This window comes from Lipotes vexillifer, unplaced genomic scaffold, assembly GCF_000442215.2.
Source record: "Lipotes vexillifer unplaced genomic scaffold, Lipotes_vexillifer_v1.1 scaffold1124, whole genome shotgun sequence".
Lineage (NCBI taxonomy): Eukaryota > Metazoa > Chordata > Mammalia > Artiodactyla > Lipotidae > Lipotes > Lipotes vexillifer.
The window spans coordinates 688,226-712,833 of NW_006774211.1; the positions used below are offsets into that span (position 1 = coordinate 688,226).

The 24,608-nt window shown below is 33.7% G+C and overlaps 1 protein-coding gene across 1 annotated transcript in view; it reads right to left on the minus strand.

Annotated features, from left to right (window-relative positions):
* The window catches only part of SRFBP1 (serum response factor binding protein 1), a 54,742-nt gene that overhangs the window by 11,995 nt on the left and 18,139 nt on the right, over nucleotides 1-24,608 (minus strand). The window contains exon 4 of the mRNA XM_007449041.1: nucleotides 6,566-6,637. Within this exon, the coding sequence (XP_007449103.1) occupies nucleotides 6,566-6,637 (72 nt within the window). The remainder of the gene's footprint in view (nucleotides 1-6,565; nucleotides 6,638-24,608) is intronic.

Genomic DNA, 24,608 nt, shown 5'->3' on the forward strand with positions numbered 1-24,608 from the left:
GTAATGTTGCTCTACATCACATGCAAGTAGAACCCTCAGTGGAGATAAACTAAAAACTGAGGAGAACAGAAGAAAAAATTTTTTTAGCAGGCTCATCATGTTAAAAAGTTGAATTTAAAACAAAAACACTGCCATGACAGACTTTTGTTGCCAAATCAAGGCAATAGGTTATAGCACTAAATGCAGTAAATGTGCTTCCTGAACGCTGACATAATAAGAGATTCCAGCTTAGTAGAAACAATTTGGTATTCAGTGCAGAAGCAGTATGTCTTAATCCTCAGGACTAATTCTAGAAAATTACATATAAAAACAATAACAGTGACAACAAAAACAACTAGCCCTGACAAATGTTATACACACCCCAGGAATCTTTCCTCAGGTTACAAGGGAAAAAGACATTCCAATAGCATCTGTTTTTTCTTTAACTGTTTCTTTCAGTATATTTCCCGAGTAGCTACTAAAAATCCAATTCACTTCAAAGAAAATTCCTGATATATGAACAACTGTATCTGTAAAGCAGATAAACTAGAAAGTAATTATTTTTATCAGGTGAGTTAATTTCACATGTTTTAGATAAGAAGTTCTGGGAATACAAAATAGATTTTGACTAAATGTATTCATGTATAATTGTTCAAAACCATATTTACTACTGTTACCAAATTCCTGCTTTGACAACTTGCTAAAAGCTTTAATGTATTTAAAGGTATTTTTCTTTCCAGAGCTAGTTATATCTTTCCATCTTAGTTATAAAGTTTTAGAAGAATGGTCGTAATACTTGTGTGTTGTGTCTAGTGTTGACTCAAAGTAATACTGTTTTTTTTGTTTTTTTTTTTTTTCTTGCGTTATGCGGGCCTCTCACTGTTGTGGCCTTTCCCATTTGCGGAGCACAGGCTCCGGACGCGCAGGCTCAGTGGCCATGGCTCACGGGCCCAGCCGCTCCGCGGCATGTGGGATCTTCCCGAAACGGGGCACGACCCCGCGTCTCCTGCATCGGCAGGCGGACTCTCAAGCGCTGCGCCACCAGGGAAGCCCTCAGTAATACTGTTTTGATAGGAATAATTTTTTCTTTGAATTTACTTAGCAATGCTGTTTCTCTGCCCTGGAAGATATCCCAGAGTTAACTGTGACTTAGTGATCTAATTTCAGTAAATTCTCTTAAAAAAAAAAAAAAGGTGGGGGGGGCCCTAGAATAAGATTTAAAATTGTACAATTATGTTATTAGTCTAATAAACGAAGACGTTATTCTTTTATGTCATCCTCTATAACTGTGGTGGACTTATTTGGGGAGAATACAGGTTAATAAGAAGTGAGATTGGTTAAAAAATAGCCATTGTGTTGCATAATCCCAGGGTTGACATTCACACTGTAGTTGTCACAATTGGAGTTGTACAGTATATTGCTTATGCACCCGTATGTACCAGCAGTGAGTCCAAAGAACATGAAGGCTTGAGTCTATAAGCTATATAGGTCTATAAAATTAAGTAGTTACTAATCAGGTATGATTATATAACAATTTAATAAGCAGAATTATGTATACCACAGCTTTAGGTTCTGTGATTATACGTAATTTGTGTTTTTAAAGAAAACAGTTAATGGTATCAGCAAATAAAAGTATTATTCTCGGGCTTCCCTGGTGGCGCAGTGGTTGAGAGTCCGCTTGCCGATGCGGGGAACATGGGTTTGTGCCCCGGTCCGGGAAGATCCCACGTGCCGCGGAGCGGCTGGGCCCGTGAGCCATGGCCGCTGGGCCTGCGCATCTGGAGCCTGTGCTCCTCGACGGGAGAGGCCGCAGCAGTGAGAGGCCCGTGTACCGCAAAAAAAAAAAAAAAAAAAAAAAAAAAAAAAAAAATTATTATTCTCTTTGAAAGTACTTGTTGATAAAAGTAGGTACTTTAACATAAGATATAAAACATATTCTCATTCTTTATGCTTCCCAGTTTGACAGCTAGTATGTGATGACAATGTGGCTTACATAGGAAATTTAAGAGGTGTGGGCATTTAACTTCCGGTAATCACTCCATACCAGAGAACAATTTTATATCTCTGGGCAAGTTTTGAATAGCTATAAATACAAAATCCAGTTTATACTATGAGGCAGTGTCCATATCCTTAACAGTGGCTAGGATAAACACTACTCCACTGGTAGGAATACAATTGTTTAAAAGAACATAAGAAGAAGAATGGGTTGAAAATAAACGGCTTCTCTAATTAATGCCAATCCTTTTCAAACTCTTCCAAAAAAAACGTAGAGGGGGGAACATTACTAAACTCATTTTATGAGCCAGCATTGCCCTGACATCAAAGCCATATAAGGACACTACAGGAAAAGAAAACTACAGGCCAATACCCCTGACAAATAAAGATGCAAAATTCTAGACAAAATTCTAGCAAATCAAATTCAACAGCACATTAAAAAGATAATACACCATAATCAAGCGGGATTTAACCATGGGATGCAAAGATGGTTCAATATCCACAAATTAATATACATGATGTACCACATTAATAGAATGAAGGCTAAAATATCACATGATCCTCTCAACAGATGGACAAAAAAACAAAATTCAACATCCTTTCATGATAAAAGCTCTCAACAAATTGGGTATAAAAGGAACATACCTCAGTTTAACAAAGATTATGTATAACAAACACAGAGCTAACATCACTCTCAACAATGAAAAGCTGAAAGCTTGAAGTTGACACAGTGTTTGCCTTGGAAAATTCTCAGGAAACTGTGGTTTTCATACACCTCCAGTTTCTTCCATTTCAAATAAATTAAATTAAAAAAGGAAAACACCTCACTTTTTAATGGACACATTTTATTTTGGCATATGGGTATTTACTGTGAACACAAAGCATTTGGTGTTCAATTCTGAAAAGAATTTTGAGAATGTACATGTAAATATAAACAAGAGTCTAAAAATGAAAAAGCTCTCTTACACACCATGTTCATTCCTTTGAAATGTTGCCTTAAAACAAACTGATGCTAAATGAACTAGTACAGGTAGAATGCTAGTAGAATATTTTTATCATTAACTGGACTTAAATTCAAATCCAGGTTTTACCTAATGATATAAACCAACACATTCATATTTGTATTTATTAAAAACATTTAGAGATATAATAAGAAACAGTCTATTCAGCGGGATCAGAAGAACTGTGGCAAACAAAGCAAAATACGGCTTAGAGTCCACATTTAAGAGAATGGGAGACTTTTCTGTATTCAATGAACTCTTAAAATCCCTACAACACCATGATTTCCAAAATGCAGTCTTACACATATGGGACTTATTCCATCCTTTTGTCCTAAACTTTCATTTTGTAGGCAGAGACCTGGGTTTAGAACTTGGATCTGACATTTCCTACTACCTATGACCATCGGTATATTTTACCTTTCTGGGCCCGTTGTCTCATCTGTTAAATGAGATTATCACCATCTTCCCTGAGAAAGCTAAAGTATATAAAGCATCTAACGAGTCAGGCAACTGGTAGATGTTAACAAATATTAATTTGCTTCCTCTCATCCTGTAGCTGTTTAATATAACTGTGTTCTATTTCCTTCCTTTTTTCCATAGTGCTTAGCTGATTGCTCTGCATATAACAGATGTTTTGAATTGAGAAGCCCTTGAAATTCTGGCAGTAATTGTCTGGAAATGTCACAGTTCTAGTCCCCAAACTCTCTAGCTTTAAAACTCTCGTACAAATATTAACTGGCTACTTAATCTTTCTAACCCCTTTCTGAATTTGGAAAATGAAGACACTACTAGTATTACTACACACACGTGTACACACATGCATGTGCACACATCAATGTTTTCCATATGAGATCATTGTTGTAAGATCAATTGAGGTAATAATGTATATGGAAGAACTGTGCAAGCTCTAAGAAGTTACACAAATTAGTTTGTTCTGCTCTATTCTGATGGTCAGACAGCTTCAAATGTACAGAGCTCTATGTAATAGCCTTATTTCCTCTTTGGTCATCTTTCACTAACCTCCCTTCCTATGGCAAACTAATCAGTCTTCTCTCCATGACACTGCTACTTGCCTCATTTTTATTCCAGAGGTTTAATTTATTAACATATTTTGATACAGAACATGAATCCAATCAAAGAATATCACAAATGACATAAAACAGTAGCAAAATAGTTGAAATCAAATAGCTTGGGAGGAATCTGAAATCATTTTTAAGCAAGGCAATTTCCCTTGGCTCTAAATCCTCAAGGGTTCCATCAAGAACTCTGATGAAACAGAACTGTTTTCCTTTTCTCCTTCTCCACCTCCCTTTCCTTCCTTCTCTTTGGAGGAAGATACCAAAAGGGCAGAAATGCAATCAGGTTTTGCTTGACAATATTTCAGTTAGATCCTAAACTTTCTATGTGAATATTATAAATCTCATGACTACAAATATAGTAATATGCAAATGAATTTACTATTACAAAATAAAAAAGGATAAGCAAATATAGAACATTTCCCCATTTTTAGGATGACATTTTACACAATGGAAGGTTTAACAAAGGGTTGTAAATGAAAGAAAATACCCTAAAAAAAACCTGATGCTACAAATATTACACATACATCAACTAATAGTAACCTTCCAAAGTGAAAAAATCTGACTGAAAAGTTAAAAAAAAAAAAAAGACAAAGGATATTTTATTTTGGATATTTCAAGTTAAAATTAAATAATATTGTCAAGTTTTAGTGTTGAGATTTAAATGGAAACATAGTATTAGCCAACTAAAAATAAATTGCTTTTTATTTTCATCACAAATTAAATATTATTGAAATACTTTTAGAATGCAGCAACCAGAAAATTCAAAAAATCTTTTCTGGTAAAAACCTTAAATTATTATTTTTTTAAACTCTCAAGAGAAAACAAATATGTTCTACCATATTTTTATATGATTACCACTATTCTATTTAACATGTCATTATTTTGTCAGAAATATAGATAGACCAAGACACAAGTTAAAAACTATAACAGAACTAAAATTTTTTCCTCTCTATGAATGAATGTTATAAAATAAGAATATTTACTGTAAAATCATGTTAGTATAAAATAAGGAAGCTGTTTGTAAAATTATGCTCATGACTTTGGTGTTGCCTTCCTGACAAGGACTGTGACAACAACAAATCTTCCCTCCCCTCAAACATACAAAAACTTTCATGTTCTGGCCTTCTTACAATAAATGCTTTAAAATTTAACATGGCTAAAATCGGTGAATTGCAGAGAGTGTACATAAATGTAGAATCAGAGTATTTTTTTCCTTAAGGCTAGAATAGGAAAATTGACATTTACAGTTGGAGATTCCAACACACGTCTCTTAGTCAACAATAAAACAAGTAGGTAGAAAGTCAGTAAAGATTTAAATCACCTGAACAACACCATCAATCAGTTTGACCTAAATGACATTTATAGGACACTGATCCCAAAATAATAATATTGTTTTCAGGTGCACATGAAATATTCACCAAGATAAGCCATATTCTAGACAAATAACACAAATAATAAAGTTAAAAGAATAAAAATCATAAAGAGTATGCATATGGATCATAAAGGAAACTAACGAAAAGATACCTGGAAACCCCCAATTGTTCAGAAATTAAACATACTTCTAATTAAACCATAGGTTAAAGGTGAAATTTCAAGGGAAATTTTAAACTCAAAGAAAATAAAATATAACATATCATATTTATAAGATGTAGCTAAAGCAGTGCTTATAGCATTAAATGCTTACATTAGGAAAAAAGAAAGGTCTAAATCAGTAATTTAAGCTTCCACGTTAAGAAACTAGAGAAAGAGCAAAGTAAGCACAAATTCAAGAGGAAGAAATAATACAGATTAGAGCAAATGTGAATAAAAGTGGAAAAAGAAATGTAACAGAGTTATAAGAATTAATTAATCCAAAAATCTGTTCTCTGGTGGAACTGTCACATAGCCTTTAGCAAAGTGGGTAGAAATAAAAAAGAGGAAATACTAAGGATGAAGCAAGTGACGCAAATGCAAGGAGCAGAAGATCTGGGTAAAAGTCCTAACTGTGCACCTAAGAGTGGCATACCCTTAATTAGCTCACTTTATTCTTTCTGAGCTTCAGTTTCCTTACTTACAAAAAGGGGGTAAAAATAATTTTCATAGGGTAAATGCAGGGATTAAATAAAATATTCATAAAAACTATTTGGAAAGAATAAAAATAAAGAGTCTTTATTCTAATTTGTAAGATTAACAGACTAACTGCTATCTAACACACAAATGCCACATTAACTTCAACATACCTTTAAAGTCCTTGAGAGTGTGGTATCACAGCAAAGCAAAATTCATAAATTACCATAAAAATATTTTTTGGTGGCAGTAGTAGAGCTCAAATGGGGAAAAATCATTGTACACTAATAGTAACTGGCTTTTTTAAAAAATAATCACACCAGATGACTGACTGACTGACTGATTTTTTAGTAACTGGCTTTTGGTAAGTTTTCTCTTCAAGGAAAAAAGTGAAAGGAAAAACGTAGGTCAACAATACAAATAAGGAACTTTTCCTAAAAGAAATATAACCCCTGGCAGAAGTACCTTTTTGCAGGTTTTTTCAAAGTTGATATCATCACCAAGAGCAGATTTAGTTACCATATCAGGTTTCAACTCCTGTAAAAGAATAAAACAAACTAATCTTAGTTATGAGCCTTATTTTAAACTGTCATTATTATATGAGAAATTCCTTCTCATGTTGTGCTTTTAAGAAATCCATTATTTAAAGAAACTACTACTTATTTTAATGACATTTCAGGACACTGGCAATTCTATCAATTTATAAAGAAATGTAGAGATTTACAGAGAAACACTTAATTTTTTTTTTTTTTTCGGTACGCGGGCCTCTCAGCGTTGTGGCCTCTCTTGGTGCAGAGCACGTGCGTCCGGAGCCTGTGCTCCGCACCGGGAGAGGTCACAACACTGAGAGGCCCACGTACCATAAAAAAAAAAAAATCTAACCCACAAAACATTTTTCTATTATGGAAAGAATTAATCCACATTTATTTTAGAAAATTAAAAAACACAGAAAAACAGAAAGAAAAATAAGTAAAATTACCAGCAATGTTTACATGGTTATAATTTTATTATACACCCTTCTACAAGCTTCTTTAAAAGAATTTAAGTTTGATATGCATTCCACTAAGGGAATGAAGGATGACTTTAGATCATATGAAAATGCAATTTTTCTACATTAATAGTTATCAAGTTATTCTAATACGCATAAAAAAATGAACATTTTTTTATTGTCTAGAAGAAAGCTAAATAGAAAAATCAGTTGATTTTAAAACAACACTGAGTGACAGTAAGATGGATATGTGATGTGACAAAAACTGTGCAAATATTAAGTGAAAATGATATTTAAATTATACTTTAAACAAAAACAGGACCATAGTATTTTGTAAACTAGCTTTATTTAATAACAGGGCAAATGTCTGTTTTTGGTTTTTTTGCTCTTATTTAATCAAATTCTTACTACTGGACATTAATACATTTTCTGATTTTTGATCTTTTTATAAATAAGAATGTGATGACTATCCTTGTACATACTGGTTTCTGTAACTCCTGAAAAATTACCACAGATTCTATATTAAAGAGCTATATTGGAGTTTTGGAAGAAGAGTAGAATGGAAAAAAAATATCAAATATTGATAATGATGATCCAATGTCAAAAAGATCAGAAAGCACTGTTTCTGAGAGTAAAAACTCAATTTCATTTTGTGTACACTAATATAAATGTGAAAAATGTGTACATAAATCCATACAAAAAGTACATAAATAATGGACTCATTTTTAAATTGTATATGTGTGTATATATAAAAAAATTCATTATGTGACATATTTTGACTGAAAATGTCTTTAAGTTTGATGAGCTAATTTAGGAGATGGCCTTCCTTAAGCAGTTTCAAGTTAATAAAGCTATTTAAATTATAGTTAAAAATCCAGATTTTAAGACTTGCCCCACGTTTGTCAATGACTGGCTATAAGCACCTTTCTTTATTCTGTAAGACAAAAATCAGCCTAAAGAGTGAATTGGTTAAATTTTATTGCTGAAATGAACTTAAGTAAGTGCAGAAGGTAATGATACTACCTAAATCTCAACCCACCCACATATTCCCTCCAAAACAATAAATTCAACAAGGAGTACAAATAAAACCAAACATGAACTGTGCCCTCAGCATTATTAGCAGACAAATACCTATAAGCAGAGAAACTAACACCAAATTCAACAGCTCTCACTGCTACTATAAGCTTATGAATATACAGAGCCAGAGAATGAAAGACTAAGATACTAGGAGGAAAAGAAGAGAGTGGAGTCAAGGACATGCATTAATGACAGACAAAAAGCTCCACAAGAAAGCAAAAATTACTACAAAAGGTCAAAGTGTTGAACACAAGTCTCAGACTTGGTAATTCACAGCACTACAGAGAAGGAAGGGCTTGAAAGTGAGTGATTTTGAAGGTGACAGCCTCAAGAAGCACTGCTTTGAGGAGAATTAGATAAATAGGGGTTGTGCACTTCCCTTTAGTGATAACAGTGCAGGTAAAGGAAAGAAAGAGAAATTAAGGACCCTACAGAGACGAAAGAAAATACATGTAAACCAAGTCCTCCTTCTCATTATCCGCTAAAAAAATGTCACTTTGCCATACTGACATAAGGTGGGCCCTGTATAAGAAACGTCTACAGTTCAGAAAAGAAAGTCAAATTCATATAAAATTAATTTAAGAAAAAAAAAGAAAATGTAAATCAAAACATTTTATCTGATTCTCTCCTAAAAACTAAACATCAAAAAGACAACTGTAACATAACCCTGGAAACTTCATTAGGGAGCCTCAAACAAGTAGTTGGGGCGTATAACAAAAAAATGTTCAAAATGACAAATTAAAAAACTGTAGAAGAGAAATAGGTAAAACACAGAAGTGCATCAACAGTTGATAAAGCTTAGGAAATAAAATGCAAGAAAAGAAAAACTATCTCAGAAAGAGAGAACAGATTTAAAGAAAAATTCAATAAGGAACACTGAAGAAAGTCAAGAAAACACTGAAGAAAGTCAAGAAAATGAAAAAAAGATAGAAAAAGAGACAGAAAGAAAGTGGCAAAGGATGATCCCACATACATGTAATCGGAGTCTCTGAAGAAGAAAAACAATAGACAAAAGCCAGTACTTAAAACTATAGTTCTAAAACAACTTTCTGGAAAAAAAACAACCAAAGAATTTAACAAAAGGGTTTACTATGTACCTAGCTTAAAGAGACCTAGAACAATCAATAATGAAACCTATTCTGGTAAAACTATTAGACTTTAAAGACAAAGGAAAAAAATCTTCAGAGCTCGTGGCCAAAAAGATCAATTTAGTTATAAGGGTGAAAAAACTGAGCTGGTATCAGATATCAAGAACAAAATAAAAATAAGTATGGAGCAGCATTTTCAATATAAGCAAGTGTAAGCCAAGAAATTTACAGTCAAATAGCACTAAAGAATCAGGTCTAGAAAAAATAGTTTTGAACTTGCAAGAATTCAGGAAATACAGTACACATGTGTTTGTCCAGAGGAATCTTCTAGAGGAGGAGTTCAGCCAGCAAGAGATAATTTTGGTAAAAGAACTGATGGTGAGTATGTATCTGCAGAGCTAGAATTAAAAGAAATGTGGGGGCACATGAGAAGGAATACCACATAAACTTTGTCCTCATGCTCAGAGACTGTGAATAAGTTACCTTACATGGCCAAAGAGACTTTATTATGTATTTAAGTTAAGGATCCTAAAGTGGGGATCCTGGATTACCCAGAGTGGGCCTAACGTAACCACAAGGCTCCTCCTAAGAGGGAAGCAGAAGGGTATGAGTTAGAGAAAGAGGAGAAAAAGGGAGAGATACTGAGGTACTGAGAACTAAAGATGCTGTGCTGTTGGCCTTGAAGACGGAGGAAGGGGCCATGAGTCAACGAACACAGGTGACCTCTAAAACCTGAAAGAGTCTCCACAAGGGATACAGTTCTGTCGACATCTTGGTTTAAAACTTCTGACTTCCAGAACTGTAAGATAATAAATCTGTGTTGTTTTTAGCCGCTAAATTTGTGTTAACTTGTTACAACAGCACTAGAAAACTAATATACATACGTTTTATCTCCCACCAATCTTCATATTATAAAATAATTCATTATACCATATTATTTGGACAAGCACCATATACCATAAATAATGCCCAGAATTAAATACTTACCTTAAAACCATGAAAGTAACATCTAGATGCATTTGGATGGCTTAAACTTTCCTTATCACCCCACTCATACTTCAGTATTTTGGGTCAATTCATTTTTACCTTTATTTTAAATATAAACATATGTGTCATTAAAAGGGAATGCTATCTCCTATGACACAGTTCATATAAAATTTTTAAATGGTGCTTAAATAACAAAACTGTATAGACAGGAATGCTGTGCCATAACTAGAATTTTGGTTCAGAACTATCCTAATCAGACACTGAGGAATTTAATAAATCAAGCAGTTTATCAGACAATGCAAAAATTGCAATAAAATATATATTATGAAGTTATTCTTCCCTCCCTACACTTTTATTCAGAAGAGATCAGGAACTGCTTTTCAGAATAAGACTCTTTGATGTGTTATTCCAAATGGATAGACAGCACCTCAAATGTTAGTATTCCCTTCAGCATGTAAGATGAAATTTAACCCACAGCCTTTCTCAATCCTTCTAAGAGTCTGCTATGCAGTCTACTAGACAAGTTCATGGTAAATTGCCAGGACTTTCAAATCATCTCTTAATTGCTCCAAATTCTAAATTTATATACATTCTGACTCAGAATATCTAATAGACGTTTAAAGGAAGAAGTCTTAAAAAACTATTCTCATTATTCTTGGACTGGATTTAGTAATTCTCATGATAGGTTATAATTTAGCCACAAAATTTAATTTACTCATATTTTAAGAATAAATTACCCTTCAAACTGATTATGAAAGCCAGTTGCTACAGCAAAATTCACTTGGGTCTAATAGATCAGTAATATAAACTGCAAGGGATAGTGGGATTTTTTTTTTTTTTTTTTAAAGATCTGAAGTAATTCACAGTTTTCAAAGAATGCCTTGGACGATGGATGTTTTACTGGATTTGCGGCTGCGGTACCTTACCTGACAATACATCTACTCTCTTCATTATAAATGAATGGCTTCCCACAAGAGTTTGAAAAGCACATAAGATTGCAAGCTTTGTGGATAAAACTCCAAAAAGCCCTCATTTAAGTAAAACGTAGAGAACTCTAAAAGACAAATGGTATTTAGAGGCTTGGACATGAAAGAGTTGCAACAATGCCAGGTTTCTGGCTAACTCAGAAGAGGAAGTAGTTGGAACCAGATTGTTGGGAACACTTCTGCTTAAGCTAGCTTGAACATGGTTAGGTAGTAAGCCATCTGGTCAAAAGGTCTGAGGAACTACATAAAACAGCCAGAGAATAATTTATGCTTATACTAAGCTTAATCTTTCACTTCCTTTATGGGAAAATGGAATGAAGAGCCCAGAGTGTAAGTTCTTCAAGGGTGAGAATGGTCTCTTATCCACCTTTGACTATTTGATCCTAGTATAATGATATCAATACATTTGTTCAACAGAAATGGACCAGAGTGAAAAAATTTTAAATGCCTATTTCTTAGTGAGAGGTCAGTAAAGTCTCTTACCAACAGACAAGTCAAATTCAGAATTTCCAAAGAATTTTTAGTTGCCAATGTGGGTTTTTTCTTTAGAAAAGCAAAGATGAAGAGATAAAATACTAGAAAAAATAGCTAGGACTACTAGAGTGTTGCAAAACAGAAGACTTACTGCTCAAAAGTATTCTACATTACCATAATTTTTATTCATAGTGGGAGAAGGCCAAATACTACTTAAGAACTCACTGAAACGTAGATATTATATTGTGAATGGCTGGGAAACTGCATTAGCTAATAAGCCAGGCAGGTGCCATAAAAGACAAGACTGCTCTTTTTGAGAAAAGATTTCATTACCAACTGGAAAACTAAAATCCATTTCTAGACCCAGCAAAAGACATTTTTACACAGCAGCTCTGTTCCTATTCCAAAGACATTAAACATACTCAATGCAGAAAGGTAGACTTAAACATGGTTAAGAAAATACCAATAAAAATGTGAAAGACACCAGTTCAGTGCTTATATGATAATTTTACACTATGCCATTCCTAGTATATAGGGTTAATTCTAAGTAAAATGACTAAGACAGGAACACTTGGCTTTCTTTTATACGAAACTAATTCCAGTGCCTTTTTTCAGATAAAATATTTCTCTTAAATTTTAGAGTTTTCTGTACTTTAAATTGAATTTAACCATTTCAAATAATTCTGCAATTTCAAATGCAGAATAAGATGCATTATTCCATATGATAATTTGCAAATTTTATACCAAAGTCATACGTTACAGACTTTGGAAAAAAATACCTACCTAGATTTCAACTTAAAAAAGAAAATTTTAAACACTTTTAAAATTTGACAGAAAGTAAAATGACAAAAGTAAAAACACAAAACCATTCTCAATTAGAAAACCATGGATCAAGAAAAAACAATGGGAAAATGAAGATACCTGAGTTATGTAACAAATGCTAAATATGGAATACTGCACTAAACAACTTTAAAATGAGTGTAAGAGAGACACATTAAACTGGACAAGTAAAACTTGAGCTATTTTACAAAAATGCTGCAAAGATTTTTCATACAAAAAGATGTTTAAATTTATCATCAAAGGGAAATTTATTAATTTGCCACCAATCAAATGCTAATGCTAACAAATGCTCTGAAACTGAGTTTAAGTAGTTTTTTTCCCTTAGATTTCCTTAAAATAACTCAAGTCTGAAAATCTTCATCTTTCCACTTGCAAGCTTATTCATCAGTGAGCAGGGCTCCGTGCTGACTTGCATAAGACATACATTCTTTTATTTTAGACATTCAATCCAGCTTTATTTCTAGCATCAGTATAACTCGTTTCTTTTATTTAAGGTTTCAAATTTATAACTATTCAATCCATCTCAAAGATGAAATAAAGCATTAACTTCTTTACAATATATATGCTATGAGTTACTAATCCATTCATAAAACATCAGAATTATAGGGCACTTCAGCTCTCACATAATTCTATACCTGTGTAGGAAAGGGTTAACTCAGCAGACCTGGGCTGTTCAAACTCTGCACATTCCTGAGAAGGCCTATCTTCAGGACTGGCCTTTGGCCAGTTCCTAGGAAATAAGTTCTGAGCCCTTGGGCCACAGGCTTACCAATTTGATGAGGCAGTTTACCTTAACAATGTGATTTATGGTGATCATGTCTCTGCTCTGGGGAGCTGGGTGAGTCAAGTAGGTGATTCATGGCTATGTGACTGGCTCCCAAAAAAAACCCTGACACCAAAGCTCAACTGAGCTTCCCTGGTAGGCAACACTCTGCAAGTGCTGTCACACATCACTGCTAGGAGTGTGTCCATGCGACTATACTGGGAGAGGGCATCTACAAGCTTATGCTTGATTTCTCCTGGACTTCCCCCCATGTGCCTTTTCCTTTTGCCGATTTTAATCCATATCCTTGAACAGAAATAAACTGTTGCTCTGAGTATAAAAGTTTGTTTTTTTCCTTGAGCCCTGTGAATCCTTCTAGTTAATCACTTAACCTTGGGGACCCTCAACCACTCAACTTTATAGAAGAGAAAATGATAACCTAATAAAGTTTAAGAGACTCATTCAAGGTATTACAACAGGGCTCAAACTAGAATCCCCACATTTTGCTTTTTGCCATAACCCGTTGTCAGTGGTGATAAAGTAGAAATTCCTTCTTCATCACGTTAAACTAACATTGCTCAAGTTTCCTGCATTAAAGATAGCCATTCACTAATAACCAGATCCATCAGAATATATTTCAGTTCCTTTATTTCACACTGTGCCAGATGCTATTGCTTTGCTTATATTCAAAAGAGCAAATTTAATTGAAATTAGTTAATCCCAATTTTGAATATTTGGCTGTCTCCTTCTCTCCAGAGGCTTTCGTTTGAACAAATGAATATACTGACTCATAACTATATAACCAGTGTAATGTTGTCTCTGGCTGAGTGGGGAAAGTATGTTTGCAACCAAACTATTCTATATCAGGCAGTGGGGAGGGACACTGGGTAAAGACAAAAAGTAACTTGGAGGCAGTAATCAAGCTGACATTAATTCCAAATGGCTCTAAGATTGGGCTTTTAACGCAGTAAAATATAAAACATGTTTGTAGTTTCCAAAATGTGATTAAAATTGGAACATGATATTTAGATTATGAGGGATTAATCCCAATACCAGGGAATTACAAGGTGCCAAGAAAAGTCTGGATTCTTGGAGGTTTTTCTTGTCTATTTGGAAATGAGGCAAGAAATGCACTTCTCTGAAATAAAGAAACTGAAATAACTCGTGAGAGACCTATTGACATCCAAATTCATGCTTTTCCACAGACGGGAATCTCATTATGGTTACCCTTCAGTGACAACAAAAACCTTATTTCCTAAATATTGTTCTACTGTCTCCTAAATACAGTACCAGATGTAACTTCAATAAGGTTATACTCTGTCATTATATTGCCAAGGGATTTTTCCAAATAAAATATCTTTGTCTTCCTCCTTCACCTATTCCTGTGTTATCTATGGTAATTAATGGCATCTCCAGCCTCTGCTACTCAGGTTAGACAGCTCAGAGTCATCTGACACTGTGGGCCTCTTCGTCATGCTTCTGTTATGCTCCCATCCCCCTTTCCACTTTCTCTGCTGTAGTGTCTGGTGAATTTAGTTCCCTCCTTTGGATTACCATTATCCTACCCACAGGCTCAGAACTTCATTATCGACTGTGTGGATTATAATAGCATAACTGGGTTTTCTGCTTCCAGAACCAGTTAACTCCAAGGCCCATTATGTCACTGTCTTGAATACAGAATGAAGCCAAAGAACTTAAGTCTGGTCTTTCATCACCTGGTTTCAATGCCTCTTTCTAATATTACATAATACACTTTTTCTAGGAGTCTCATATGCCATTCATTCAGTTTTACACAGAATTCCCTGAATAAATTTCCTATTCTCCCACCTCAGTATCTTTGGCTGGCCGTCTGCTTTTAAAATTTTTATCGTGAAATGCCTTTCTCTAACTGGTCACCTACCTTTCTCACTCCCTTTCTCCCCAATCAAGATCTATTCAATTCTTGGTTTCTGAATGTCACTAAAATGAAACAGGCTTCTTAGAGAAATGGCTGATTATGGATCTGAGGCAGAAAAAGTATAATCCCTGCAAAATTTTGTTATGCCAGAAAAGGAAGAACTAATTGAGTTCTCTCAAAAAGTCATAAAAGCTGGCTTCGAAAGGATACTACTGGTCAAATTTGGGTGTCCAACAGAGTAATGACAGCAAATTATAACCACACTGACCATATCATTTGTTGTTCAAACCAGGATCCATTTGAGAGTGAAATGAGGCTCTATTGAAAATAATGCTGGGACAAGTGATGATTACCAGAACACCAGGGAAATCTAGTCATGTGGTCACCCTAATTATAACACTTGACAATTCTTGCTACCTCCAGATTCTCTTTATTTTCTCTTAAAGCCACTTCAAGCAGGCTTTTACCCTACCAATGCTATTCTTGTTAAACTGACCAATCTTCACGTTGCTAAATCTAATGAGCAGACCTCAGTGCTCCTCTTACTTGACATATCCACAGCATCTGACTCTTACCTTCCTTGGCCTATTACCAACTTTCAGTAAGTTAACTGCTCCTTTTTCCTTGATATACTTTCTTTATTTGACTTACAGGACCCATGCTATTGGTTGTTCTTTCTTAGCTTTCTTTGCTAGTTCTTCCTCTAACTAAATACCTTAACAGTAGACCAAGATTCTGTCCTTGGCATTCTTCTCTTCACTATTATCTAAGATTTAGTGATTTCATCCAGTTTCATGACTTTAAAGACCACATACATGTCAACAACTCCCAGAAGTCTCTTTCCAGCCAAAACCTCTCTTCTGCACTCCAGACTTATACATCAAACTACTTCACATCATCTCTCCTAACCCTTCGTACCCTGCTCTATTTTTTCCACAGTATATCATCCACTAACATAATACATAAGTAACTTATTTATTATGTCATCTTCCCCAATCCCCCAGAAAAATAAATTACAAAAGATCAGGAAATCCTATTTTCCCCCCTCAGGTGTATCATAAGTGCCTAAAAAGAACATGTCATTTGGTAAATGTTCAAAAATACTTGTTAACAGAATAGATACTGAAGTTATTTTTACTTGTTAGACATTATAAATTGTTAAACTGAGTATCTGAGTTATCTCAGTATTGGGTATAGCATAAATCAGACCTGCCAGTAAACACTGCTCCTGTTCAGGAGCTGAATGAACTACAAGAGAGTACATTTAATAACTATGTCTTTCATCCAAGTTTATTATTTGACCGGGTTGATATGTGAATCTAAATTGCTATCACACCTAACACATAACTTCACTTAGGTAAACTAGTAAAATAATCTAAAAACTTTGTATCTCTTGATCCTGCAAGTATTTCCTTTACAAAACAAACACAATAAAGCGATATAAATTTAAGTCTCCATTCTTACCTTGTGAAGTTACAGTCACTTTTTAAGACTCAGCTTCATGCTACAGGAAGTTTTCCTTGAATCCTCAAAGCAGTACTAAGTGGTGCTCCTCCAATACATCTATCAGTGTTCTATACACTGTAAGTGAAACTGTTTACGTGTCCATGTCTGTCATTAGACTATAAGCTTCTCAAGGGCAAACACCATATTAATTTTTATATATCTATAAACTAGCACAGTATTTGGCATACAAAGTACAGACCTAGTATATTTTTGTTGAGGTGAAATAAAGTACTTTGGTCATGAGGATGGTTCTGAAATGACATTATAAAAATGTGCAAACTTTTCTGGCAAAGTGCACAACTAAACAATATCAGGTAAAACTTTCATGTTTTGGATCCTACAGTACAAACTAAAATAATAAGAATGATTTCAACACTGGTCTAAATTCACAATGCAACACAGACAATGATGATGGACTGCGTGGTATAGTACATCTCCAAAAGATCTCTGTTCAAGAACTCTGTCATTGAATAGTTTTGGCCTACCTTAAAAAAAATGGTATTGAAGGCAATGGCTATCTTGAATAATATTTCATCTATGCTATTTATATGGAGTGAAAGACTACAGAGATTCAAAATCTTAAAAAGTTTATTAAAAGAGTACTATACTAGGAACACTGATATTGCATATTTTACTTAATCCCCACAGCAAAGAAGTCAGACAGGAATTATTTCCAGTTTTAAAATGAAGAAACAGACTCAACAACAATTAGTTAATGGTACAAAAACAATATCAACCCAACTTGTTAAAAATTTCAGGAAATAACACAAATGGCTTTATTCTTCTTTGCTGTTGTAATTATACCCTTCCTCATCTTAAAAGTTATCAACATACTGTTGATTTTAGTTCAAAAAACTCACTATTTGAAACTCAAATTCTTAAACCTGAAATTAAAAATGAACTAATAATAAATTCTCTAGCATTAGTATTAGATGGAGTATAAGAAAAAGAAACAAAAAAATTACCGAACAACTTTGATATTTATCTTCATTTTGATTAGAAAAATTTAATGGTACTTTGCTATAACCTCTTTAAATATCTATTTATAATAGATGTGCACATTAATATTTGAAATATGTTACTGAGAGTCTTCTATTGTACAGAATATCAGGCATTGTTTAAAAATACAAATAACCAGAAAGAGTAGAGTTTAATTTTCAAAATAACATGCAAATGACCTGACATAACACAAAGAAGCAAGCACTGCAATAGACTGTTAAGAACTGATCACCCAAGTAATATACATATGAAGATGAAGTAGCAGGGCAATGTCTCCTCAGTTCTGTCGCTCTCAATGGTGGGAAAAATAAAACGATACCCAGAATCACTGCAGGACCTTTCTCACATTGCACAAACATCCCATTCATTATGATGTATGTCCCCAGGCATGAATCTTCGCGCATTAATCCTCTGCCTCCCCCAACAAAATCACTGTTTCAGAGGATGGTGAAGGCTGTGAAAATGATTCACTCTGGTTTTGTTAAGAGCATGTACGAGGTGGTGAATTCTGCCTTGTTATCAGATGAAGCTACAGAAACTTAACAACAGGAATGCACAAAGTATGTGGAGGGGATATAATATTGATTGTAACATGCAGACAGAAATGGTCAGGAAGAGAGAGGCCAACTGATAAAAAAAGCTTTTAATACCCACAAGGAATCAGAACTGGTCTGGTAGACAACAGGAAAAGCTAACTTAGGTTGCTGATTATGAGGATGATATAATAAAACAAAGTAGGTTTACTATTAGGAAATTTTCCCAGTGTCAAGTTTTTGCTGGCAGCCAGTTAAAAGAATTACTAAATATCAACAAATAGTAGAGTAGTCTCCCCTTATCTACAGTTTTGCTTTCTGTGGTTTCAGTTACCCATGGTAAACGGCAGATTGAAAATAAAAAATTCCAGAAATAAACAATTCATAAGTTTTAAATTGTGCACCACCATTCTGGGTAGTGTGATGAAATCTTGTGCCATTTTGACCTGTCCTGCCTGGTACATCAATCATCCCTTCGTCCAGGTTTCTTGCCCGTTAGTCACTCAGAAGCCATCTCCTACCAAATTGACTGTTGAGGTATCACAGAGCCTCGGAGTAGTGACACTGGCAATTTGAATATGCCAAAAAGAAGCGATAAAGTGCTTTCTTTAAGTGAAAAGGTGGAAGTTCTCGACTTAGTAAGAAAAAAATCCTAAGCTGAGGGTGCTAAGATCCACAGTAAGAACAAATCTTCAATCCATGAAATGGTGAGGAAGAAAAAGAAATTCAGGCTAGTTTTGCTGCTGCACCTCAAACTGCAAAAATCACGGATAAGTGGTCAGTTAAAATGGAAAAGGCATTAAATCTGTGGATGGAAGACATGAACACAAAACATGTTCCAACTGACGGTCATGTGCTGCACCAGAAAGCACTGAGCCTATAGGAAGACTGCAGCCAGGGATCCACTGAAACAAGTGACACTAGCTTTACTGCAAGTAAGGGATGACTACACAGATTCAGTAACAGGTTTGGACTGAAAAATATAAAAATTACTGGAAAAGCTGCATTTGCCAATGACGAAGCCTCTGCCACATTTTTGGCAGAGTTAAAGGGGTAGATTAAACAGAGAGACCACATTCACATAACTTTTATTACAGTATATTGTTTAAATTGTTCCATTTTATTATTAATCTCTTATTATGCCTAATTTATAAATTAAACTTTATCACAGGTATTTATGTTTAGGATAAAACATAGTACTTATAGGATTGAGTACTATCTGTCATTTTATGCATCCACTGAGGGTCTTGGCATGCCTACAGACAAGGGACTACTATACAGTCTCATTTTACTTCCAACTTGACTTTCATGTTTAAAGTTGAATCTTCATATTCTAAAAACTAAACGGAAGTCATCTTTTAACTATAAATTATTTTCATCAAGATATGAAAATAATTACTGACACAAAAATAATTACAATTTCAGTGTGCTAAAAACAACTTGCATAATTCAATAGTCCAAAGATTTGCATTTCACTTAAAAATATATATTAACTAAGCATAAACATCGTCAAATAATTTGGTCAAAAGAAGCTCCAAAACCACCTTGTCACGATATACTCCTATCTCTCACAACAGAAATACCTTTTAGAAAACAGAACTTTTTTTTTTTTTTTTTGCTGTGTGCCACCAGGGAAGCCGAACAAAACATTTTTATCCTCCCCTCCCCTGATCTAAACTGTTCTTGGCACATAAAATGACCCACTTCTGTCATGTTCAAAGAGGCAGGCAGAGAAAATGAGACAGAGCAATGATATCAACCCAAAGATTCTACATAGAACACTTCTGCACTCTAAGGAATAAGTCAGAGTGGACAGATTCTTTCATCATTCTAGAGATTCTCTTCTAACAAAATGGCTGGCTTTGGGGATAAAAACCATTTTGAAGTGGAATCCAAACATTTGTTTAAAAGGGTATTATTTCATGGCAAATTTATAAGGAGTAAATAAAATACTTAAAACCAGTTTATTTAGAATAAAATGTTAAGAATAAGAATAATTAGAAAAGGTGAGATATATATAGGTATTATTTTTTATTATTTAGTGTATCAAATAAAAAATGACAAAATTACAGCTTGGTATGAATATATTATATTCACTTTTTTACTCCTGACTTTTTAAATCTACATACCCATGCAAGTTTAGGTTTCCTTACCCAACCACAAAGAGTTAAGAAAACCAAAAAAAAGAAACAAAATCTCAAATTTAATGAACAATTACATAAACTCATAGCACATTTCCCCCCCAAGAGTGTAGCACCTCTACACTCAAAAGGCCTTAGGAAAATTGTATTAGGTGACTGAGGCAGATTTTCCCTATAATTTTAGAATTATGACTAAGATATAGGGAGGTACTCTAAAGGGTATAGGTATGTGTTAAAAGAGAGCAGTCTTTAACTGAAAGAATAAGGAACAATCTTTCAAAGTCTCAAGAAAGTCAAACTATTTGTTATTATAAGTTCTAATTCCTTCAAAGTATTTTCTTTAGAACCTTCAAGTTTTCAGTAATCTTTTTCAAGGGCATATATGATAATAAAATACATACTTATTTCTTAAATATATTTCTATGTGTTAATAATTTAAAGAACCTGCATCAAGTAATTCTAGAATGTTACATTCAAATGTTTTTAAAATATAGTGCCAAACTGAGTAAGGAACAAAAATGTTTTGAAATATAATCAGTTACCAATTCACAGTCCCAAGGGAATTGATTATTTTGGTATTTAGTTCCCAGATGTTATTTCTAAATGTTAAATGCACACACAAAATCCTTTATGGATAACAAGACACTCTGTATCTTTAGGGAGGCCCAACTATTCTAATTATATCAAATTAATAATAAATCCTATTTTTTCCAAAAGGGACAATGATGATATATTATTTCACTATTATTTTCACTTTTCAATTAATAGTGATCATTAAAAGTACAATGCAAAAAGCACATTGATCATACCTAATTATTCTTGATAAAATTGTGCACTTAATTCTTAAGAAAGGTTAGGTTAGTAGAGTGTTAAGAACATTGGTTATTGATTCAGATAGATTTGGACTGAATTCTGGCTTTGCCACGCTCTAGTAGTGTAACTCTGAGCAAGGCAATTAACGCTTAAATCCCCAGGTTCCACTTCAGTAAAACGGGGCTAATTAGGAACCGTGAAGAGCTACTATGAAGATTAGAGATCATATATGTAGGCTGTAGCAAAGAACATGACATACAGTAGGTGCTCAATAAAAACTAAAATTATTATTAAGTTATTTATGAGCAGTGTTCTTATATCTGAAATTGAGCTTCCTAGTGCTATAAATAATACTTAAGTCTGGGAAGTAAAGTTGTTACATGACACAGTATCCTTGCTATATAATTGGGATTCAATTAAATACTATCAAGGAAATCATATCAATTTGATAAATCAGTAACATTAAAATTTTTTATTAAACTTTTCCAAGAAACCTTACCTAATTACTAGCTAGAAGCAACCTTTTGCTCTTTTAAGATTTTCAAAGACCCTATCATAACTTACCCAGTTTTTAAAACTGTGCATACCAGCTCCTTTCTCTGATAGTACACGATTTTTGCAGAGCAGGATCAATGAATCACATAGCATATTAGCTTCCATAAAGATAACCTTAATAAATGTCTCCTTAATGAATGAAAAAATTAAGCCAGTAATTGCTTTCTAATCAGGGATCTCACCTTCAATCTTATTTCCTTTTAATCAATCTTCCACTCTCCTCCAAATTTCTCTTTCTAGAAAACACATATGATTATTCAAAAACCTTTGATTACCCACATTTCCCAAAAGGTTTTCAGCTGTAATCACATCTTCCATCTAGCCACTATCTTCAGCTATTTGTTCTTCCTCTCAATCTATATTCCAGCCACAACATTAATTCATTAATGAAATACTTGCTGAATGTGTTTTATGTCAATTAGCGCACGAAGCACTGGAGACAGAAATATTCTATCCGTAAAAAAGTCATATAAAGAAATAATTACAGTTCAATGTGCTAAATGAATACTATAATAGCAAAAGAGTCCTAAGCAGCCCTTCCAAATCACACAATGTACTTGCAGACCTATATGCTTTGTTCTTGTGCTCTATTTACCTAGACTACCTTTTCTAAACCAGAATCATATTTATTCTTCAAGTTCCAACTCAGTGCCACACATTCTGTAAGATCTTCCCTAAATCCTGTAAGTAATGAAGTAAATCGATCCCTTCTCTAGGTTCCTACAAATCTTTGATTGTAACACAGTATGGTATATATCATACAGAGACTCATACGCTTGTTTCCCACAGAACAGTATGTTCCCTGACAGCAGAAACCTATTAATCTACATACATAATAGGTTCTAATTTAAAACGTATTTAACTAACGAGTATATGATATGAATTTATAATAGCTGTACTGTAAATTCTTAATCATCTTTTTATTTGTAAATTTTTCATTTCTGGTTGCAAATTTTATGGGTCTTAGAAGATATATGATCATTAATAAACTAGGAGGCTATCTTAGATTGTGATGAACAGAAGAATAACTGTAGTTATTGATTCACTACCACCAAAATTCATAAGTTCTACTTTAATATACTGAGTTTCAACAAAAATCAAGAATTAAAAAAGTGAGAATTTCTCTTCCTACCTCACCCACACATAAAATTAATATGCCTTGTAAAGAGTTTAGTTCTTATAGAAGGGGAGAATAAAAGAACTACACATTTTCAATGTAAATTGCTAAAAAAGCACTTTTAATTGGAGCAATCATTACCCTTGGGATTATTTTTATTGCTTAGAAGACTACATAGTTTATATAATTTAGTGGCAGGTAGAGAAAAAAATAAAATTATTCACAGCCAAGAAAAAAACAGAACACTTACTGAGTTTTTCTCGTCACAAAATACTAATTGAGTAGCAAAACACTAACATGAGTTATTCTAACATATAGGGGAAAAAAACATAAAGAATACAGAGTTTCAAAACAAAAAAAGAATACAGAGTTTCCATTACAACAGAAATCTAACAACATAAAACATATGTTCAAGTTAAGGAGTGTAAATGTTTAAAAATAATCTATCTCCATTTAACCCAAAATTCAGGTGATATCGCAGTTTAATAAAAAGAAAATCCTATTTAAAAAAAAGTTATTTATTATTCTTATTGCTGCTTTTCTTTGGGGCCCTTTGTCTCCCACTGTGTGTTTCCAACAAAATATGTTGTAATATCTGCCCCTTTTCTTAATCACCACATTATTCCATATTGGAATTAGGATAGTAGTATTAGTTGTCCAAATTTTTTAAAATTAAAAGTTGAAAAGGGCTTTGGATACTTTCACAGTTAGTAGGAATGTCCTGCCAAGGTTGTAAGTTCAAATTTCCAAAATTACAAAACTTAAAAAATCAAATCAAAACAAAACAGAAAGCAATAAGGAAAAAAAAATTTTGGAAAAAAGGCTCATGTGATACTCCTTCCTTCCTACCCCTAAATCCTGTTTACACACTCAGTAGCCTTTGAACTAGGCTTATCTGGACTGAAGCAATTCCAAAGTCAGTTTTTTATTTTAAAATTAAATGTATAAATGGTAACAGCACTTCATCACTTTTACCAACACGGACCTGTACCTTTTCCTTTGTTTTCAAATAGAAGCAATAAGGTTAAAAAGCTGAGAATGGATACCACTTTTATTTGCTACCACTGCTCTTATTTAAAAGACAAAAATATTTTAAGGCCACCATAGACTTGATATAACATCTTTATATCAACATAGCTTACAATGAAAATCATGACCCCCAGACATTAAAAATGCAACACTGCTAAGGAGTTTAGGATTATGAGCTATTCAAAATACTGGCTTAAAGCTGCAGAAACCACATGCCAGGAAAGTAAACTAGAATTCCAATGTGATGATCTGTTTCTAAACACTGCTGCGTGAGTGTGAAGAGAGCGGTATATACTGACCCCTTGCCCTTTTAAAACACCACTATGACTTCCTGTTTATCATTTCAAATGTCACAAGTTGAGTACAGAAGGATATTAAATCAGGGCATCTTGCTTTGCCTTCAGAGGCAATAAAAGTTCTCCCTTAAAGAAAACTGAATTAGAAGTTAACTGCCCTTACAGCACCGGCTAAGCTGGCTATAAAATGGAGAGCCTATTCATTCTTCTGTTTCTGATAATTAACATTAAAACTAACAAACAAAACATACTACCCTAAGTTGAAAATTTTTATTGAGCGTCTTTAAAGTTACCTAAAGGTTTAAAGAAATTCTTTATTACTTGATTTCTATAATGCATTAGAGAAAAATACTCTAAATTAAAAGTGCAGATTTATAAAAGAGAATTATAGGTTATAGTGCTGATCTTGTAGCTATAAA